Below are 17,770 nucleotides of genomic sequence, written 5' to 3'. Positions count from 1 at the left end.
CCTCTCTTCCGCCATGCACGACTCCGCCCTCTGGTCCCACCTGTCATTTGCACCGGGTAGTGACAGTTTTGGTTCCTACTAGAGCTGGGACAATTAGCTGTCTCAACGAAGTTAAACATAATCCACACCTGTCTGATTAAAAGGACTCTAATTTAGGATCAAATCATGGGTATGTATTGCACGATTCATTTGTCATTCAGTTCAAATCTCACGAAGGAAGTCTGCAGCTGCACGGATGATCGACTTTAGCCTCAACGGTGACGCTAACTAGCTCCGGCTAACGTTTAGAAGTAATGTTAGATAATTTAATAAACCTGCAGTGATTTTTTTACTGTTTGTATTACTGATAAACAGCGAAGATACACGTGTTTGATCATACTGTGCGTGTAGAGCCTGATATTAAACGTGTTTGTTGTTTTAGCTCGAAGCAGCAGCAGTGTGTCGGCTCTGCAGGAGCACTGACGTGGCGTTACGGTGAAACCAGCTGAACATTTTCAACTTGATACATCCACAAAGTTTCAGAGTATTTTAACTCAAATGATGATGTTACGCTGCAGAAAGTCTGTCCAACAATCTTCAGACAAAGCTCGTTGGTTTAAACTTGTATTATTTGTATAACAATCAAGATTTACAGTTTCAGGATTCATAGTTACACACAAATGCACTGTTCCGTAATAATTTTATGTTCATTGTTTCAATTATTATTATTTTTTTAAATGGCACTGGCACCAAATCTAAAAACCAATGCTGTCTTCACAAAACACGTTAAACTTGCGTCAAGTTGATAGAAATGTGAACCTCATGTTCATTTTTAAACATGACTTATTATAAATAATGCAGAGTTTGGTAACATTTCAGTTTAAAATGTATCACTCCTGCTCTTCTCTCTAATAAAATCAATGAGATAGTAATATTTAGCGTCACATCCTTAGAGGTTAACGTTCAAATGCTTCGTTATGTCAACCAAAAAAAAATAAAAATCTGGCAGGCATAAATAATATATTATAAAAATGAAGCTTCGGACTGTGAAGCTGACTTTTTGTTAAGTGTGCTGCTATTATATTTGTTTTAGATTAAGTCAGGTATATGAAAATATCGGTGTAGTTTCAGCTGAGTTGTCTCGTCTTTTTGGTTGTTTGACTGCACCGTACTCTTCCACCAATGTCAACATTCACCTGAGTTTGGCTTTGATTGATGATCTGTGTTTAAAAGCTTCATAAATCAAACTGACTTTCTTTGTCTTGTAGCTGTGAACACAGGCACCTCTCTAGTCCTGTCCAGTCTGCTGTCAGTGCTGGTGTTTGCGGGGATGCAGATGTTCAGTAAACAGCTGGGATCCACTGAGTGGCTCACCATCCTGGGAGGCTTCCTGGGCTCAGTCCTCTTCATCTGCTCCCTCACTGTATCCTTTTTCTGACTGCACAGATTTGAACTGAACTGTTTCCAATCGTTAAGTGACAATATTTGTTAGTATTTCATGCATTGTTCAAAATAGCTTTTTGTTAACGAACGTCTTGTGCTGATCTTGTCTTTTGTGTACAGATTATCTAGCATATGAGTTGTTTCCTGTGTGCATGTGAATACACAGACACCACTGAGGAGTATTCCACCTTAACTTTACTACTTGCAGGCATTTAATAATCTGGAAAACCTGATTTTCGGAAAGGGATTCCAAGCCAAGATATTCCCAGAGAGTAAGTGGTGACAGCACTGAAATCAAACTCATGTCCACGGTGTTTCTTTTGCTTGGATGTTGTTCAGGCTAATATTTCTGCTGTGATTTACTAAGTTGAGCATCAGCTCAGCTTGCACTGAAACATCAGCATTCTTGATTTATTAGAGCATATCTAAACATCGCCATGTTAGCCTTTCCAATAGGAGTTTTAATAAGGAGATTCATTCAGACTTATTATTCATTCTCCCAACTTCCAGTTCTGTTGTGCCTCTGCCTGTCACTTTTTGCCTCTGGTCTGGTGCACCGTGTCTGCGTAACCACATGGTATGTGACCTCTGCAGATCGTAAATACTTCAACTTAATACAACGCAGTTAAAAGCAGCCTCTAAATGTATTGCCTTTCTTTCTGTTCCAGCCTGATATTCTCCCTCTTCGCACTGTACTACATCAACAAAGTATCTGCCGCTCTCTACCAAGCCGCTGTTCCTGCAGTAACACCAGCCAAGGCTGCCAGCAAGGGCAAAAGGAAGAACTGAATAAAGCTGTTGGAACCCAGTTGCATCCAGTTAACCAGTCAATATGACACAGGTGCTGATTGTATTTTTGTTTTTGTCACAATACTTTCTCAAAGCACTAAACTTTGGTTTATTTTCACTGGATTTTTTTTTTTTAAAGTGGTTTGGGAATGTTATTTGGAAAATGATCAGTTCAAGTTTGTAATGATTAGAACGACTTTGAATGGATTTGAGTCATGGAGAAATGTCCCCATTTGTAAGGCCATAAAAAAATGTTAAATAGAAATCCACATTCCAGTGCCAAAATTTTCCTCAGCACTATTTTTACTGCAAAGAGATTCATGTTATTTGTGTATTCATCAGCGTATCAGCCGTTTTGTTTTTGTTTTTTGGTTGAATTAATTTTGTAATTAAACTCTGGAAGAGACTTTGTGAGTGTGTTTTTACTCTGTGAAACCAGTTCTGTTCCATTTGCAAATGTCCGTCTCTTTGTTCAGGTAGGTGTGGCAGTATCCTGAAATTGTGAGCTGATGTACAGCTGTTTAGTTACAGCCCCTGATGAATCAACTGAACCATATGACCGACATGAAGTTACTTTGCAGTAACTCCATTGTCTGCTTTTAAAGAGGGGTGGGGTCATAGTTGGTTAAACTTTGGGTGATGCTCTTTGGGGTGGTAAAAGTACCAGTATGACATGGATTTATCACAGCAAATACTGTATTGTAAATAGATTTCATCTCTATTTTGATTTTATTGGGTAATTGTGGCCTAAAGGTAACAAGACGTCAGTGGTTGGCAGATCAGACTGTTTGTATTGGGCAGCTTCTAAGTGTGACTGTCAATGTAAGCAGGGTGTTCCTGACAAAGGGAGTGCAATTTCCTTGGATAAATAAAGGCTTTGAGAATAAGTCAATGTCATTACTGTATATTATTAATCAAAGGTGTTGAATCAATTACACAAGCTTTGTATTCATAAAACACAGTATATGCAGGGGAGATGGGTGCAATAGAAGACTGACTCAGAAGAATGCATCAGAGGCCGAAAGAGTTCACATAGACTGTCAAAGATTAGGCCTGTCCATAGCAACCTACAGGTTGACTGCTTTGAGTCATTTTGCTGTGACGTTGTCACTGTGATGATTTAATTATGATTCATATTAGAACACTTTCTCAAGACATGGAGGTTAACCTCCATGTCTTGAGAAAGTGTTCTAATATGAATCATAATTAAATCATCACAGTGACAACGTCACAGCAAAATGACTCAANCAAGACAAATTTGTCTTGGAAATTTATGTCTAGAGATAACTATAAAAGTTAGATATTTTAACAACCTTTGTGTCACATTTTGAAGCTGTGGCTTCATCTCTGCGGTGACAGTTTTGTGGGAGAACATGGGCAGGGTCGGTATTTGCACATGGCTTCTTTTTTTTTCTTTCCACGCTATTTGCTCTCTCTCTCTCTCCGCCTGTGTCTCTGTATCCCTCCCTCTCCCTCCCATCATACTGGGCGTTGTCCAGCTAAGTATAAATTCTGTAATAAACTTTCAGTGAGCCCCTGCACTCTTCACCGATCGTCTCAAATTCCAGTCTCTGCCTCTTTGTGTCCAGGTGAGTTCAGAAAATGTATTTTATCAGTGTTTTAAAAGTTTAGATAGAAAGCGGATCTTTTATTATGACGATTGAAGATAGTTCATGTCAGTTGCTGTATGTAGTTTAAGGAGTCCACAGGCAAAAACTGCTGTTTTCGCAGTTAAAGTTCAGTCTGTATTTAACACGCTTTCTTGAGTGGGCTTCGGCGTTGTTGGCGCATTACGCACGTTTTTCCATTCGTGGCAAGTTCTGGCTGGTCCTCTGTTTTATCTATAGTTCTCCTTTGTCTTTAGTTTCTGTTCCCCTTGTGCGACACTCGACCAAAAAAGGGTATGAAGAAGACAGAGTGGGAGTGAGAGGCTTGAGATAAGGATTCAAGTTTATGCGTCAGAATAATATATCTAATAGCCAAAGAATTTGCTTTGAGTGCCAGTAAAACCAACACCCACATCCTCATGTAACAATGTGTTAGTTTTGGATGAAGTAGATGGGAGTACACAGATCTTTTCTTAAGTAAAAGTACAAAGTGTGTGAGTGTGTATGTATATACACACACTTATATATATAATTTACTTAAGTTAATGTGGCAATGCCCTATGTCAGTGTCACTCTTTCGGCTTATTTGTATATAAAATATTATACAAGCTGTGATATAAGTCTAGGTAACTTAAAACTTAAATACAGACTTTCCTCCTTTCAGCATCTGAATCTGCAGCCATGACTGCCTTGGAAAAGTGCATGGAGTCCCTGATTGTCATTTTCCACAACTACGCTGATCAAGATGGTGATAAAAAGACCTTAAGCAAGAAGGAACTGAAAAAACTACTTGAGAATGAGTTACCCTCCTTCCTGCAAGTAAGAATCTTCTTCTATTATATCTAGCCTCCATTTTTAGTGCATATGCACCATCAGTGTAGACATATATGTGATTTATTGGTTTTGCATTGCATCCTGAACTTATCTCTCTTGCTAATGCTCTTTCAGGCCCAGAAGAACCCCAAACTTGTGGACACCATCCTGAAAGATTTAGACCAAAACAAAGACGATAAATTAGACTTTGAGGAGTTTCTGCCCCTTGTCGTTGGCATCTCAATGGCCTGCGAGAAGGGCTACATGCTCATGCATGAGAAGAAGGGCAAGAAGTAATGGGCGAATATTGTATGTTATAATAAAGTTGATTTTTGTTGAAAATTTTAAGTAAAGACTACCCATTTCACTGTGATTTCTCTGTTGGCCTGAGTAGTCTTTTAATATGTTGGATACATATTGTATTTCATTTTCTAATTCTTAAGGAAGCTTTCCTCTATGCCATCTATTTCTTATACATATATACTATTACAGTTCATAACCAGCTCTGCCAATGCCAGAAAAAGATCTCAGAAAGCATTGATTCGATTGATGAGTTCACTTCACATCTGAAACACATCATTTCACCCATAAATACTCCTTGAATGTTCTATTGAGGCAGCAGTTTTTTCACAGTAGTAAATGGTTCAATATGAGAATGTGCTGGTATCAGCCTGAACTTGGGCGTAGCACACATTCCTGTATACTGTATGTCATAAGTTTATGAGTTAGAGGTTAGGGGTATGTCAGATAAACATGCTTTTAAGTGCATACAAGATAAGGTGGGGTTTGAAAGTTTGTGTTTTTTGGAGATGCTTGAGATTTTTCTCTCATAACACTCCTCCAGTTTGGATAGTAATTGCTAATTCTTTCCAACTTATGTGCACACTCTGCACCTCTGTTATCTCATTCAAGTGGCACCGGTAGGCTTTTTAATCTGTAGTGAACATGCCCGAAGGGAACATGGAATTTCACAAATGTTGGCAGGAAAAAAAGTACTGAGTACGAAGTAATTAAAAAGTGTAGCCAGAAAGTCATGATACACTGCAGAGCATTAGGTGGGAATTCAGTAAGTAACTCTAGGTTTGTCATGTTTTAGGAAGGTCATTCCAAAGCCCCTTTGTCAGCCTCATTCTTGGGATAGTTAGCTTTCATCAGCAGAGAGAAAGCAGTGAAAAGAAAAGACACACCCTTAAAGACACAGAGGAAGGAAAGAAACATGCCTTTAATGCTGTAAAGCAGGGGTTTTCAACCAAGGAGGCCCACAGAGGTAACAATTTTCACCAAAATAATGGTGACTGTGAGGGTGCAGATAATTGAGAAACTACAAACAGCGGAGGCATTTGCACTGTCCAAAGACACACATCTCTTGGCATTTAATAACCAATAATAATTATGCATGAACTTTTTATCAGTCATAAACATGCAGGCTAGTAATAGTGAATAACAAATTTTACTGTATATCTGCATTGTCTTACTTTTGGGTATAATTAAAACAACACTGTTATACAACATAATCAGCAGACATCTGATGGATTATCAAAAATATTACTTTAAAATTAATACACATTTAACATGCACATAAAAAATGTAACAGGCATCATGTACAACCAAGACAGTCAATGTTGTAATCATATTGTATTAGATGGTGGTTAACTTATACTCGTATAACTCTTATATTATAAAAGATAAATTCAAATTCATAAATGTGCCATGGTTTCAGTTCAACCTACATATGAATCCATGTTGCTATGAAGATATCTCTCACCAATTTTGATTATTTCTATTCAAAACAACAACTGAAGCCAGTGTATATTTAAAACAAAAACTCTTTCTGAATGTTCATAAACTAACCTGTATGGTTCAGTATAACCTTCTGCCCCTCATATGCCTCCAAGGATACATGAAAGGGCCAAAGGGGGAAAGAGGCAATATTAGATGGAAAAGAAAGGTGGCATATACACACTACAAAATGCTGGTTTATTTTCATAACCTATTCGCTGGGTAGTTGTGGATTTTGAGCTGATTGGGTTGTTTTTACCCAAGGTTGGATTAAATATGGTGACCCAACAGACTGGGTTGATATTCGTGGTCTTTAGATTTGGGCAGGCTTTTGATTTTAACGGACTGAGGCTACCGTTAATCAATTTCCAGTTTGAGACCAGAGAAAACTATGTAAATGGTAAGTAAAACTTATTATATATAAATTATTATCCTACAACATCTAGTTTTGGTAGCTTAATGTGGTAACCAAATAGCTGTGTCTTAGTTATTACTTAAAAACAGGGGGGTCCTGTCCTTAGGTCGCTCAGGATTTTGCAGTGATACAGCCAGAGTGTTCTGAAAGGGTGTCTGAGAAATGGATCCCTGAGTTGGCTGAGAAGATCATTTGTATGGCCAGTAAGGAGAAGACTAGAGACCTTCTTGCAAACATCGATTCACTCTCAGCAGGTATTCACATAGAGCTGGTGTAACATGTGGCCCACAACTTTATCGATGTCAACTTTTTCTCAGTGCAGCAGTGTGAGTTTGAGATCAGGCACATCATTTGAAGTGACGCCTCTGGCTGTGGTTTTCAAACATTTAAATATCAAGGACCACAGAATAATTAATAACAACCCAATTTCATACATTCTAAAATGTCTATCATTTAGATTCTGTGTTATTTCATGGTAAAGCAGTAAAAAAGTAGAGGTCACACACAGAAAGCAAGAAGATCCGCACACCAAACAGCTCCCATTAAGGATATTTATTGTGTGAATTTTTTTTAAATGTTTCACATAATAAATATCCTTAAAGGGAGCTGTTTGGTGTGTAGATCTTTATGCTTTCTTTGACTTAATGGTGAAAACACATTATGAAACCGAACTGAAACCATTTCAGGGATCACTTTGAGAATCACTGCTCAGCGGATCCACTGGCAGTTAGTGTGTTAAAGGACAAATTTACCCTTTTACATTACATTGCATAATACATTGCTTTTATTAATGTTTGATATTATGCTTGAAAAGAGAACAAACCTAAAAAAAAAATGTGGATGTCAGTGGCTGTCAGGTGTCTCAGTGTCATAATTTAGTGAGCATTAGTGAGGACCAATTGTAAGATTGGTTGAAAATGAGTGAAGTCGTCCTTTAATGTTGACAGATGTTTAATTAATGTTTTATTTTTACAGATCAACAGGGTGACATAACACTACAGCTGCTGCCGGTGCTGCTCCCAACTGTATTGTACAACATTGGACGGAAAGTGTACTGCCCCAGCAAGCTAAAGGTTCACAGGGCTTTCATTGACATCCAGCGGGTGAGTTAAGACAGTGCTTTTCAAAAAATGTCATGTCACCCCTATATGTGTATTTGGCCGCAGACCCCCATCTTACAAGGTTTTGTAGAGACCCCAAGAGAAAACTTACAGTATTTCAAATCTTTTCATTCCATTTTGAAAAGATTTTTTTTCTTTCTTTTTTTCTTTTTAGCCTGGAATAAACATGGTGCAGTACCTGGCCACCGTAAGTGGTAGTACAGAATACCCGTATGTCCTCATGCTTGGGGAGGAGCATCAGTGTTCCCAGGCCTATGTGGTCATCAGTGAGATAGCCTTGGAGCACCCATCTCCGTTGGGTGCGGTGGATGGGTGATCAGGTCTCAACTTGCTGCGATGGAGTCATCCAACACCCCAGCTAGGCGAGCTCTCACCACGTTAAGTTCAGGTACCAAAAACTGATGTTTACATTTATTCCAGTTTTAACTGACTGTTTGATTGTTCTAGTTTTTACTGATGTAATTTCCCAAAATATGTGGACTGAACATGTGAAGGGGGCAAACATCTATGAACTTTGTTGTTTTTTTCCTTTTCTTTTTTAATATTTAGGTTATTGTATGTATGTTTAACACTTAAATCGATGGACTTTGCGTTATGTTTATGATGCAGCAATGTTAAAAAAGTATTCCACTGTTTTAATGTGAACTTGAAATGTCCCAATAAAATATTGTTTTATTATTATGTACTTGTTTCGTTGAATAATTGAATGTTTAATAATAATTTCATTGTATAATACTAAGGTTAATGTTCATTAATTATTGTTAATTTTGATTTTAACCCACTTCTTTGGTAATATTAACCCAACAACATGGCTGTGTTTTAGCCCATTTATTAGTTAATATAACCCAAAAACATGGTTCTATTTTAACCCATTTATTGGGTAACATTACCTAACAGCAGAGTAATTTTTAACCCATTTTTGGGTAAATAGTCTCAACCCAACATGCTGGGTCAAGCCCATAACCCAACCCTACTGGTTTAAAATAACCCAGTGTTGGCCAGGTCCAACTTTGGACCAGCGTTGGGTTACCCAAATAACCCAAATTGGGTTATTTTTAACCCAGCAGTTTTAAGTGTGTATATAAGCTTATATAAACACACAATGTTATACACATATATGACCATAAAATATCTTTGCATTCAGATGGATTACAATTACAAAAGATAGAACCATGTCAAATACTAATTATTTGGGTCATGATAACTGAGTGAAATGCTTACTCTGTTTATGTATCATTAAGAGCCATAGACAAAATAACAGGGGCTAATAGGGGACAGTATTAAAACAGCAAACATATTTTAAAAAAATGTATATACCCGAATCTCATGGCCAAATAGATATAAATAAATAAAGTTTTGAGTTATATCTACTGTAACAGCCTCTGTGTCTGGCACAAGGTTATCGCCTGTTATTTCCTCTTTCCTTTTCCAGTGTCCGCTCTTTGTAAGTCACATTGATCTTGCATCTATTCAAAGGGAAAAAAAGGAAGGAAACAGCACTGAGGGGAAAGTTTTTCCTATCTTACTAAAGTGTTTCAACATTACAGACATTGAATACTGACGATTTTTATTATGTTTTAATGAGACAGAATTAACCTGACACAGTCTGCACTTTGAAGCCTTGGTAATAGTAAATTGTAATAGTAAATTTAATCAACCACTAGAGACACACAAGCTCCACCATCCTTAACATAAGATACCAGATCCTTTTGTCTTTGTAACCTGTGATGCCTAGATTCAACTTTGTAATTGTAGTAGTAAATTCAATCAACCACTACAGGTGTACAACCCTGCCCCACCTTCTTAAGACAAGATACCAGGTCCTTTTGTCCCTGTAATGTAATAGTAAATTTAATCAACAGACAAAAGGGTGTGGAAACACTTCCTGAACCGGCTGTCTCCTGCAGCACACAAAGAGGTGTGAGAGGAGTGACTTCAGGTATAAATATCTAGGTGTCCCCATGCTCTTGGTCTTTTCTTCATCTTTGACCGCTCGCATGTTGAATTTACCTTTTCTTTGCAAAGAAAATAAAACCTTGTCGGCCGGCAGAAGTCTCTATTTCATTCTTCACCAGCAGCAGAACATTACAACACAACAGTATTCAAGAATAAAGATGTGATTTCAATGTAGACACACACAGGGTCTCAGTCCCTTGTCTAGTAAACATAACGTTAATGTCTGTTATAACAATTTGACCATTACAGCATAACTTGTCGTAAACATGCCATAGCAGCTCTAATTATCTAACCTTAGCAACTATATAGCTTTATGTGTAAACATTACATTGAACTACCCTTCACACTCACTGCCATGAGACCATTATAATTGTGCCATAGTTCCCTTGACCTCTGGTACATTATGAGGACAAGTACATACATTTTAGACTTGGTTATGAGGGTGTCATTAAATGTTATTAGGCTTGTTGTGCCCCATTTAGACCTTTTACTTTACACTTAATTAAAAGTATTCAAGTATAATCAGAAACATTTAATTAAAGCATTAAAAATAACTAGACTAATGCCCCTGTTGGTGTTGTACTGTAATGATTACATCATTAAATTATTATTATTTATGAATTCATTTAAAAGTAGGAATTTAGTGCAGTGTAGGCTCCGGATAGCTGTGACAGTAAAAATTACATTTTGTCTTGATCCCCATGCTTTCCCGTGAACCAGAACATATGGACTCTCTAGTCTTAAGTTATTTACTTTTTTAGTAAAGTTCCTTGCGTCATCAAGACTTTTGCTACACGTCTAAGTAGCACCTCATGGAAACTGGGTGATAACAACCCAGGCACAATCAGCAGGGCATCTCAGAGTATCAGTGGTGTTGATGATGTATTTGGTCCAAGACTCAGTTTCAGTGAAGAAGAAACCAAAGAGACCAAATATTTCATTCAATTTAAGTCAAAATCAGGTTTTGTACACTTCCACTTATTTCATGCTATAATGTATAATAACTGCATGTCCCACCGTAAGATTAGTTAGCAAACTAATAATCAATACTTCGAAAAGTAAACGCTGTAGTTCTTTAGCTGTCATCACAAATATCTGTGCATTGACATTAATTCACCACTAGATGTCATAAAACCCTTAAAAACATTTAGATGATCTTGTGGGGTGTCCAATACTACCAAAAGTAAACTCAAAAAACCCTAGTAGCTTTCATTTAACTTGGTTATGAGATATTTTGAGACAAATTGTCAGAACCTCCTCCTCCTTTTCCCTTCTTGCTCCTCCATGTTCATCAATTGTGCATGGCTGCTACCTAATATTCCTCTGCTCTTCTCTTATTTCCTGTTGACCGGATAAAAGCATGTAAATAATATATAAATACCGAATGGGCGTGACCCCTACATCCCCTTATGAAATATAGAGATAATACTGAAAATTGGTGTTTTGGTCCTGTAAGCAAGAGGTCATGCATTGTCCTCATTTTACCACTAGATGACATAAAACTCTCAAAATCCATTTAGACATTCTTGTAGATTACCCAAGACTCCTTCACTTGTTTTTCTTTAGTTGCCATCACTGAGTGAAGAAAAATATTATTTTATAAAAGTAAAGATTTCTGGTTTCAGTGAGGATGTGTTAGGCAAAACTGTAACATTGAAATAGTCTATTAAGTGCCCACGAATATCATTTAAATGGAGGTCACAGATTAAATATATTGTGTTACAGAATGACGTGTTGGTGTCAAAGGGTTTGTTAGGATTAGGTGCTAAGTTACACTGGAGTATCCTTTACGAGATAATAATGCTGTCCCACAATTCTTTATGGCAGTAACATTTAAAGAAAAGCACCATTGTAGTTTCATCACGAAATATTATATATGTTTATGTTTTAACTAAATTCTCCCCATTGTGGAATGCAATAAAAATACATTTTATCTACTTGATGAATGTACAAAAGAGGTCAAAACATCCCCAAAAAGTCCTTCATCTGAACACGCTTTACTCTAGCCTCTTGCTCAGTTACTTATGTTTATTTAATTATTTTTTGTAAGAGCTCAACTTTCTCTACTGTTCATTGAAAATTATTTCAGGTGACTACCCCATAATGCTGATTGAGAAAATGCCAAGAGTGTGCAAAGCTGTCTTCTAAGTAAAAGGTGTCAAAAGAGAGTCTAAATTATGAATTATATTTTGCTTAGTTCATAATTCCATATTTGTTCTTCCACAGTTTTGATGTCCTCTGTGTTCTATAATGTAGAAAATAATAATAAATAAAGAAAACAAGAAACATTAAATGACAAGGTGTATCCAATCTTTTGAAGAACTGCTGTAACATTTTATCCCTAGACAGAATGGTAATATTGAGAAGGGGGTTCAACATTTTTTTCTATTCAATAGGTAACCTTTTAATGTAGTTTTCATGTTCATGGTGCAAACTTACCACTGCGGAGGTACACAACCTCTCCAGCAGTGAGACTGTAACTCATACCTCAGCCAGCGAAGTGTGGAAAGATGAACTTTTTTGTAATTAAGACCACATGATCCTTCGTCTCTATTTTCTTTTCCTCCCCTGCGATGAGAATCTGATAGTATTCAATAAGTGAAAATAATATGGCCAAAGTGAAGAGTGGCTGGAGCTGAACAGTTAAAAGGGATTTGGCAGGGGGGTAGTGAGGGGAAGAGTAGAAGAAAATGCTGCCTTTCTGCTGCCTTGGAACAGACGAGTGGAAAATGGAGGTTGAGTTACATAACATTTTAGCAGGCTGAATAGGAGTGGCTTGGATCAGAAACAAAATAACTAACTGCTGCTGATGTTATTTAGTTCAGCTGATGATGAATTAAAGTTAGAAACATACATTCAAAGGGATATTTGACTTTAAGTTTATAAATGTCCCATGTAGCATTTCTTTATTCCATAAAAGCAATACATTTTAAATTAAACAACTTATTATAGCCACGTTTACACAAAGTGCTGTTATATAATACAGAACATGAAACTCTAGGGCAAACAGGAAAACAGGCACACTGCTGTGACTTTTTGGGCTGAGTTGAAACCCACTTACTGTAATTTTCCATTGACTCACAACTGACATATTTTCTCCAGAAAGCTAGTCTGTGCAGCTTCTCGATGAAGAGGACTGTCTCACCTAAAATGATCTACTCCATCTGTTCACCTGCACACACACACACACACACACACACACACACACACATGCAATGTATAATGTGTGTGTGTGTGTGTGTGTGTGCGTGGTGTGTTTAGGTATGTGTGTGTGTTTAGGTGTGTGTGGGTGTGTTTAGGTATGTGTGTGTGTTTAGGTGTGTGTGTGTGTATGTGTGTCTAGTCTTTAAGAGGACGCACCCCCCCCTGGGTCTGATAACAGTCTCATCTGGCACAGTTGGTGACACGGATCTGATCTCCCTTCACCTGGTGGACTTCTGCTCTAAGGTGAGTACTGATGAAGCATTTAATTTAAATGCATGAAATATCCAAGTAGGTTGTCCATAAATTGTCATTATTACTTTTAATTAAAACCTAATGTTGAACCTTTAACATCTTATGCTCATGTCTATAAAAACCTATGTCTTACAACATATGTCTATTATGTCATATGTCTACTGGACTAAACTATTAAGACACTTCATGAGTTTGACAAGACAGTGCCTGACAAGTATTTTCTGTTCATCTAGTCTGTTTTAAAGGTATTTCCTCCTGCCTCTCTGTTAATTACCCACAATCAATAACTATCTTTTTGTTCAGCTACAGCCATGGCTCGTTTGGAACAGGTCATTACAAACATTGTGGATATATTTCTGGAGTATGCTGACGACGATGACAAGAAAGTTAAACAGTTAAACAAAGATGAGTTGAAGAGAGTGTTGGAGAAAGAAATACAACACCCTGAGTTAAGGGTAAGAGACCCCAAAAATTCAGTTTACATGATGCGCAGATCCATTCATAAAGATTATCCTGCTACCTAATCACAATACAGATGTGTTTCAGTTGCATTTCATGCTCTTTATTTAATTGTATTTCAGGATAAAATAAGTGCAAATGACATTGAGGAAGCCATGGAGATCATCGATAAAAACCATGACGGTGAGGTCAACTTCAAAGAGTTTTGCCGGTGTGTGTGTGTGTTGGCCAAAACCTACTACCAGAAGAGGACAAGCAAGGGTGGCAAGAAAGGCAAAGGCAAAGAAGAAGACTAAAGAAGATTAACTAGAAACCCTTAAAATGTTAATTAAAGAACATTTTATACATATGACATATACATTATGTACTGTATATGTCATATATGACCTATGAAATGAGATGCTACTTGTATTAAGCCAACTCAAGGCTGTTATTTATGTTTTAAACATGCATGCAAAATGCAGTATATTCCTTGTCTTTTTGTCTCTGTCAAAAAACATTTGTTTCAATTTTCCCTGCAAATAAATAACAACTATGAAGTTTGATTTGTTGTGAGCTTCCTTGTCTGTTTATAACAAATCACTGCACATGATGTTTTTAAGGTATTTATTGTCAGGAAGGAGGAAGGAAACAAGAATAGGCTCATCAAAGATTCAACAGACACCAGACTAACTAACAGACTGTTCTTTTCAACACTGTTGACTGAAGTCCTCCACTTTGATACCAGACCTTTTTCATTTAAAAACAATCTCTCTGTCTGTTTTTTGATGTGTTTGTGTCAAATCACATGAATTACATTCTGGCATTTATATGTTCAACTCTAAAAAAACAAAACCTAAAAAGGATAAATCATCCTCATCAGGGTCACGGGTGGCTGGAGCCTAACCCAGCTGGCACTGAGCGAGAGGTGAGTTACGCCCAGGACATGACATATCACCAGTTCATCCCAGGGCTGAGGTAAAAGTGAAAATTAAGAAATGAAAATTAAGACATGAGATTCATTGTGAGATAAAAGAGTATTCATGTCATTATGATATCTTTATCTTTTCTTTTCCTGGTGTATAATCCCCTGACTTCCAGTCTTTGCACTAAACCCTTGACTGCCTTGTTGTAGTATTTGGACAGGAGACCCACACTTATTCTTTCCCCCCTTCTCAATGCCTTGCTCAAGTCAGCCTTATTGATTTCAGCCTGAAGAAAATATCATGACAGTTAACAGCATTACATGCAAAATGAATGAGTGAATAAGAAGCAGGATAACCAGTTAATGTGTAATGTATAGATGTTCATGTGTATTGTAATTGTTCAAATCCGCCTTCTTTATCATGCCATCACTATCAGCATACCCAGCAAAGATCACCACCTTTCAAGTGGATTTTCATCGACTCCACAAAGTGTTAACTCACACTCCAGCCAGTCTAGAAACTATTTCTATTGGTTCTTCTTTCCCATGCTCCTGCCTCCCTCTGAGGCACTTGTGATTGGCTGTCAACAAACATTTGCTGCTACAGTCAATGATCTAATGAAATGAGGCGGTGCTAAATGTGACTTCTGTTAGTGTGGTCAGAACAAGTTGTGCAAGTTAAACAATAAAAAAGAGTTTGTTGATGTAATGACTGCCAAAGTATTTACTTCTGCATGTTCTTTTATTGACACTGAAGGAAAATCAGTGGTTCAGTGACCTGAATTGCTTTCTCTCTGTGGCCTCCGCACTTAATAGATCAAGAGTCACAGCCTTTTCTCACTAGTACACTGTCCTGCATTCTAAATAATGTCTGCCGGGTGAAGACAGTGTACCCAAGATACTGTAAAAACTAGAGTCTAGCATTCACGTTCTCTCATGTACTGTAAGTGAGTTTGAATGTACTCCTAGGGGTTTTCTTTGGACTTAAACCCCCTTCAGACACAGAACACTTCACATATTTTATCATATTTTTGGCTGTGGAAGCAAAGCTGGCCTTGCGTGTAGCTACAAATTGTGTAAGCATGAACTGACTTGATGAATTGATCATTTTTTTGGGGGGGGAATACTGAGTCCTAAAATACAAAACAAAAGACACAAATGAATGAATGTTTCATGTTTCACCACGTTGTATTTCATTCCATTTTTTTTCTTTTCTTTTGCTTCCAAATGGGCTCCCATAATTCTTAATAACTGAGCATACTTTAAAGGAAAAGTACTACATTTAGGATAGAATTGATGTTATTTAATATTTATGTTTTGACTCCTGCTTCCAGTCTTTGTACTAAATTAAATCACATCATAAATACTGTAGAATTATTCTAATGTTCTAATCAAAGATAAATAAGTTAATTTGCTGTTTTTAAAGTGACTCTGCTGACAAAATCTTTGGAGTATGAAATCCTGTAGAATTGGCTTTGTTCTTCCTGTTTGATGTCCCCATCCATAAAATACTATATCTACGTACGCATATGACTTCAACCTTAACAAGAGCTTGTGTATGTTGCCTCCCACACTTTGTTCTCCTTTTTTTATTTCCAGCTGTGTCTGTTATGTTCAGAAAAAATACAAAAGACGCCAAATTACATTTCATAGTTTTTATTCTTTCTCAGCCATATTGAATGACACTTGAATCAATTGGCATTTCTTTGAAAATCATTTTCCTGTTTAGTTATTCACTTTATGCGTCACATTTTTTCCCGCAGCGTTTATTGCAGTGTTTGCCCAGGTAAGCTGCACACAAGCACAACTCTCTGAAGGAGTACTTTCCATCGTTGTCCAGGTCCGCCTTCTCCACGATCTTATCAACGCCGATCTCAGCAATCATAGCCTGGAGAAAGAATTATTACAATTAACTACTAATAATAACTATGTCATGTAAAGTGTTGTGTCGAGTTTCTTACCTTAACCTCTTCGTCTTCAATTTCTGTCTCCAACAGCTTCTTGAATTGGTCCTTCGTTAGATTGCCCTCACTATCAGCATACTGATCAAACACCTCTTTGAGCCCTTTAATGTGGTTTTTCAGGCCAGGCATAGTTGTAGCTGGAAAAAAAAAAGATTTGATTGATTTTGAACAATTAAAAGAAAAAGAGGTAATACTTTTGAAACATAGAGGCTGAATAGAAAATAAAGCTTTTGCCATGATTTTGGCAGACACTATATTGTCAAGGCTTATAAAATCTCTTAATATTGATGAATTACATATATATGCTGTGTGGTTCAGGTTTACAGGTAAGAATGTAGAAGTCAGAAGTTCAAACTCAACAGCACAAAAGAGGATGACAAATACTACAAAGTGCTACTAATGTAAGAAATTACTAAAGTCTCTACTCGAAAGCTTTAGACTAATAATGCTGCCAGACAATATTTTGTGTTAATATTTGTTTTCATTGCATGTCAGGCTTTTTTTCACTCATTCATGCTTAATATCTGAACATGTCACAGCTATTATCTTTCTTTGCACAAAACTCCCTGCCTCAATCATTTCCTTTCTATGAGGACTTACCTTTGCAGTCACGTTCACCAGGTGAAGAGAGATCACGTCTGTGTCACCAGCTTGGTCCCAGATGAGACTGATGTCAGACTGAGGAGAAAGCTTTTTTTTATAAGAACAGAAACACAATGCATGACACTTGTACATACAAACATGTATAATACAAACCTGATGATTCATGTCCTGCAAATCTGGTCTATAGTGCCTACAAACTAGTTTTACTTGTCCTGTTGAGATAGAATAAAGAAAGAAAGCATTTTTGTATGGTGACTTTGTTGACTTAACTGATAGTTGTCAATCAACTGTGGTGGATAGGTGCAGTAAATAAACATAGTTCTATTATGCAGTTGGTGGGTAGAGTTCGGTGTGATGAAAACTCTGTGTAAAGGGTAAGATGTTATCCCAGGCCATGTGTGTGCGTGACTGGCTAATTTACAAATGAAAAGAAAGGGTGTCACTGCTCATAATTTTATTTCAGATTTCATCCTGGTTCATTT

The 17,770-nt window shown here is 37.1% G+C and overlaps 3 protein-coding genes across 3 annotated transcripts; 2 read left to right on the top strand and 1 right to left on the bottom strand.

Moving 5' to 3' along the window:
- The first annotated feature begins 15 nt into the window (after nucleotides 1-15).
- krtcap2 (keratinocyte associated protein 2) lies at nucleotides 16-2,370 on the top strand. The gene is made up of 5 exons (XM_010729854.3): nucleotides 16-169; nucleotides 1,248-1,402; nucleotides 1,631-1,694; nucleotides 1,933-1,999; nucleotides 2,091-2,370. Exons 1-5 carry the CDS (start codon nucleotides 166-168, stop codon nucleotides 2,209-2,211), a joined length of 411 nt encoding a protein of 136 aa, XP_010728156.1. The 5' UTR covers nucleotides 16-165; the 3' UTR covers nucleotides 2,212-2,370.
- Nucleotides 2,371-3,645: 1,275 nt separating this feature from the next.
- LOC104918196 (protein S100-A1) lies at nucleotides 3,646-5,004 on the top strand. The gene is made up of 3 exons (XM_010729855.3): nucleotides 3,646-3,800; nucleotides 4,483-4,637; nucleotides 4,767-5,004. Exons 2-3 carry the CDS (start codon nucleotides 4,500-4,502, stop codon nucleotides 4,926-4,928), a joined length of 300 nt encoding a protein of 99 aa, XP_010728157.1. The 5' UTR covers nucleotides 3,646-3,800; nucleotides 4,483-4,499; the 3' UTR covers nucleotides 4,929-5,004.
- An 11,357-nt stretch (nucleotides 5,005-16,361) lies between these two features.
- On the bottom strand, nucleotides 16,362-17,369 carry LOC104922505 (protein S100-B). The gene is made up of 3 exons (XM_010735341.3): nucleotides 17,286-17,369; nucleotides 16,683-16,822; nucleotides 16,362-16,609 (listed from the first exon to the last, which is right to left on the bottom strand). The coding sequence occupies exons 2-3, from the start codon at nucleotides 16,812-16,814 to the stop codon at nucleotides 16,460-16,462; spliced, it is 282 nt and encodes a 93-aa protein (XP_010733643.1). The 5' UTR covers nucleotides 16,815-16,822; nucleotides 17,286-17,369; the 3' UTR covers nucleotides 16,362-16,459.
- Between the last annotated feature and the right edge of the window lie 401 nt (nucleotides 17,370-17,770).

The sequence above is a fragment of the Larimichthys crocea genome, chromosome XIII, assembly GCF_000972845.2.
Source record: "Larimichthys crocea isolate SSNF chromosome XIII, L_crocea_2.0, whole genome shotgun sequence".
NCBI classification, from domain to species: domain Eukaryota; kingdom Metazoa; phylum Chordata; class Actinopteri; family Sciaenidae; genus Larimichthys; species Larimichthys crocea.
This window is presented reverse-complemented; position numbering and strand designations above follow the sequence as displayed.

Excerpts from the sequence above, each read along its gene's own strand:
- krtcap2 (XM_010729854.3), top strand. Across the intron at positions 1,403-1,630 it reads TCTTCATCTGCTCCCTCACT|GCATTTAATAATCTGGAAAA; the intron begins GTATCCTTTTTC and ends TACTACTTGCAG. Across the intron at positions 1,695-1,932 it reads AGCCAAGATATTCCCAGAGA|TTCTGTTGTGCCTCTGCCTG; the intron begins GTAAGTGGTGAC and ends CCCAACTTCCAG.
- LOC104918196 (XM_010729855.3), top strand. The coding sequence starts at position 4,500 with ATGACTGCCTTGGAAAAGTGCATGGAGTCCCTGATTGTCATTTTCCAC. Across the intron at positions 4,638-4,766 it reads AGTTACCCTCCTTCCTGCAA|GCCCAGAAGAACCCCAAACT; the intron begins GTAAGAATCTTC and ends ATGCTCTTTCAG.
- LOC104922505 (XM_010735341.3), bottom strand. The coding sequence starts at position 16,814 with ATGCCTGGCCTGAAAAACCACATTAAAGGGCTCAAAGAGGTGTTTGAT. Across the intron at positions 16,610-16,682 it reads TTGAAGACGAAGAGGTTAAG|GCTATGATTGCTGAGATCGG; the intron begins GTAAGAAACTCG and ends TTCTTTCTCCAG.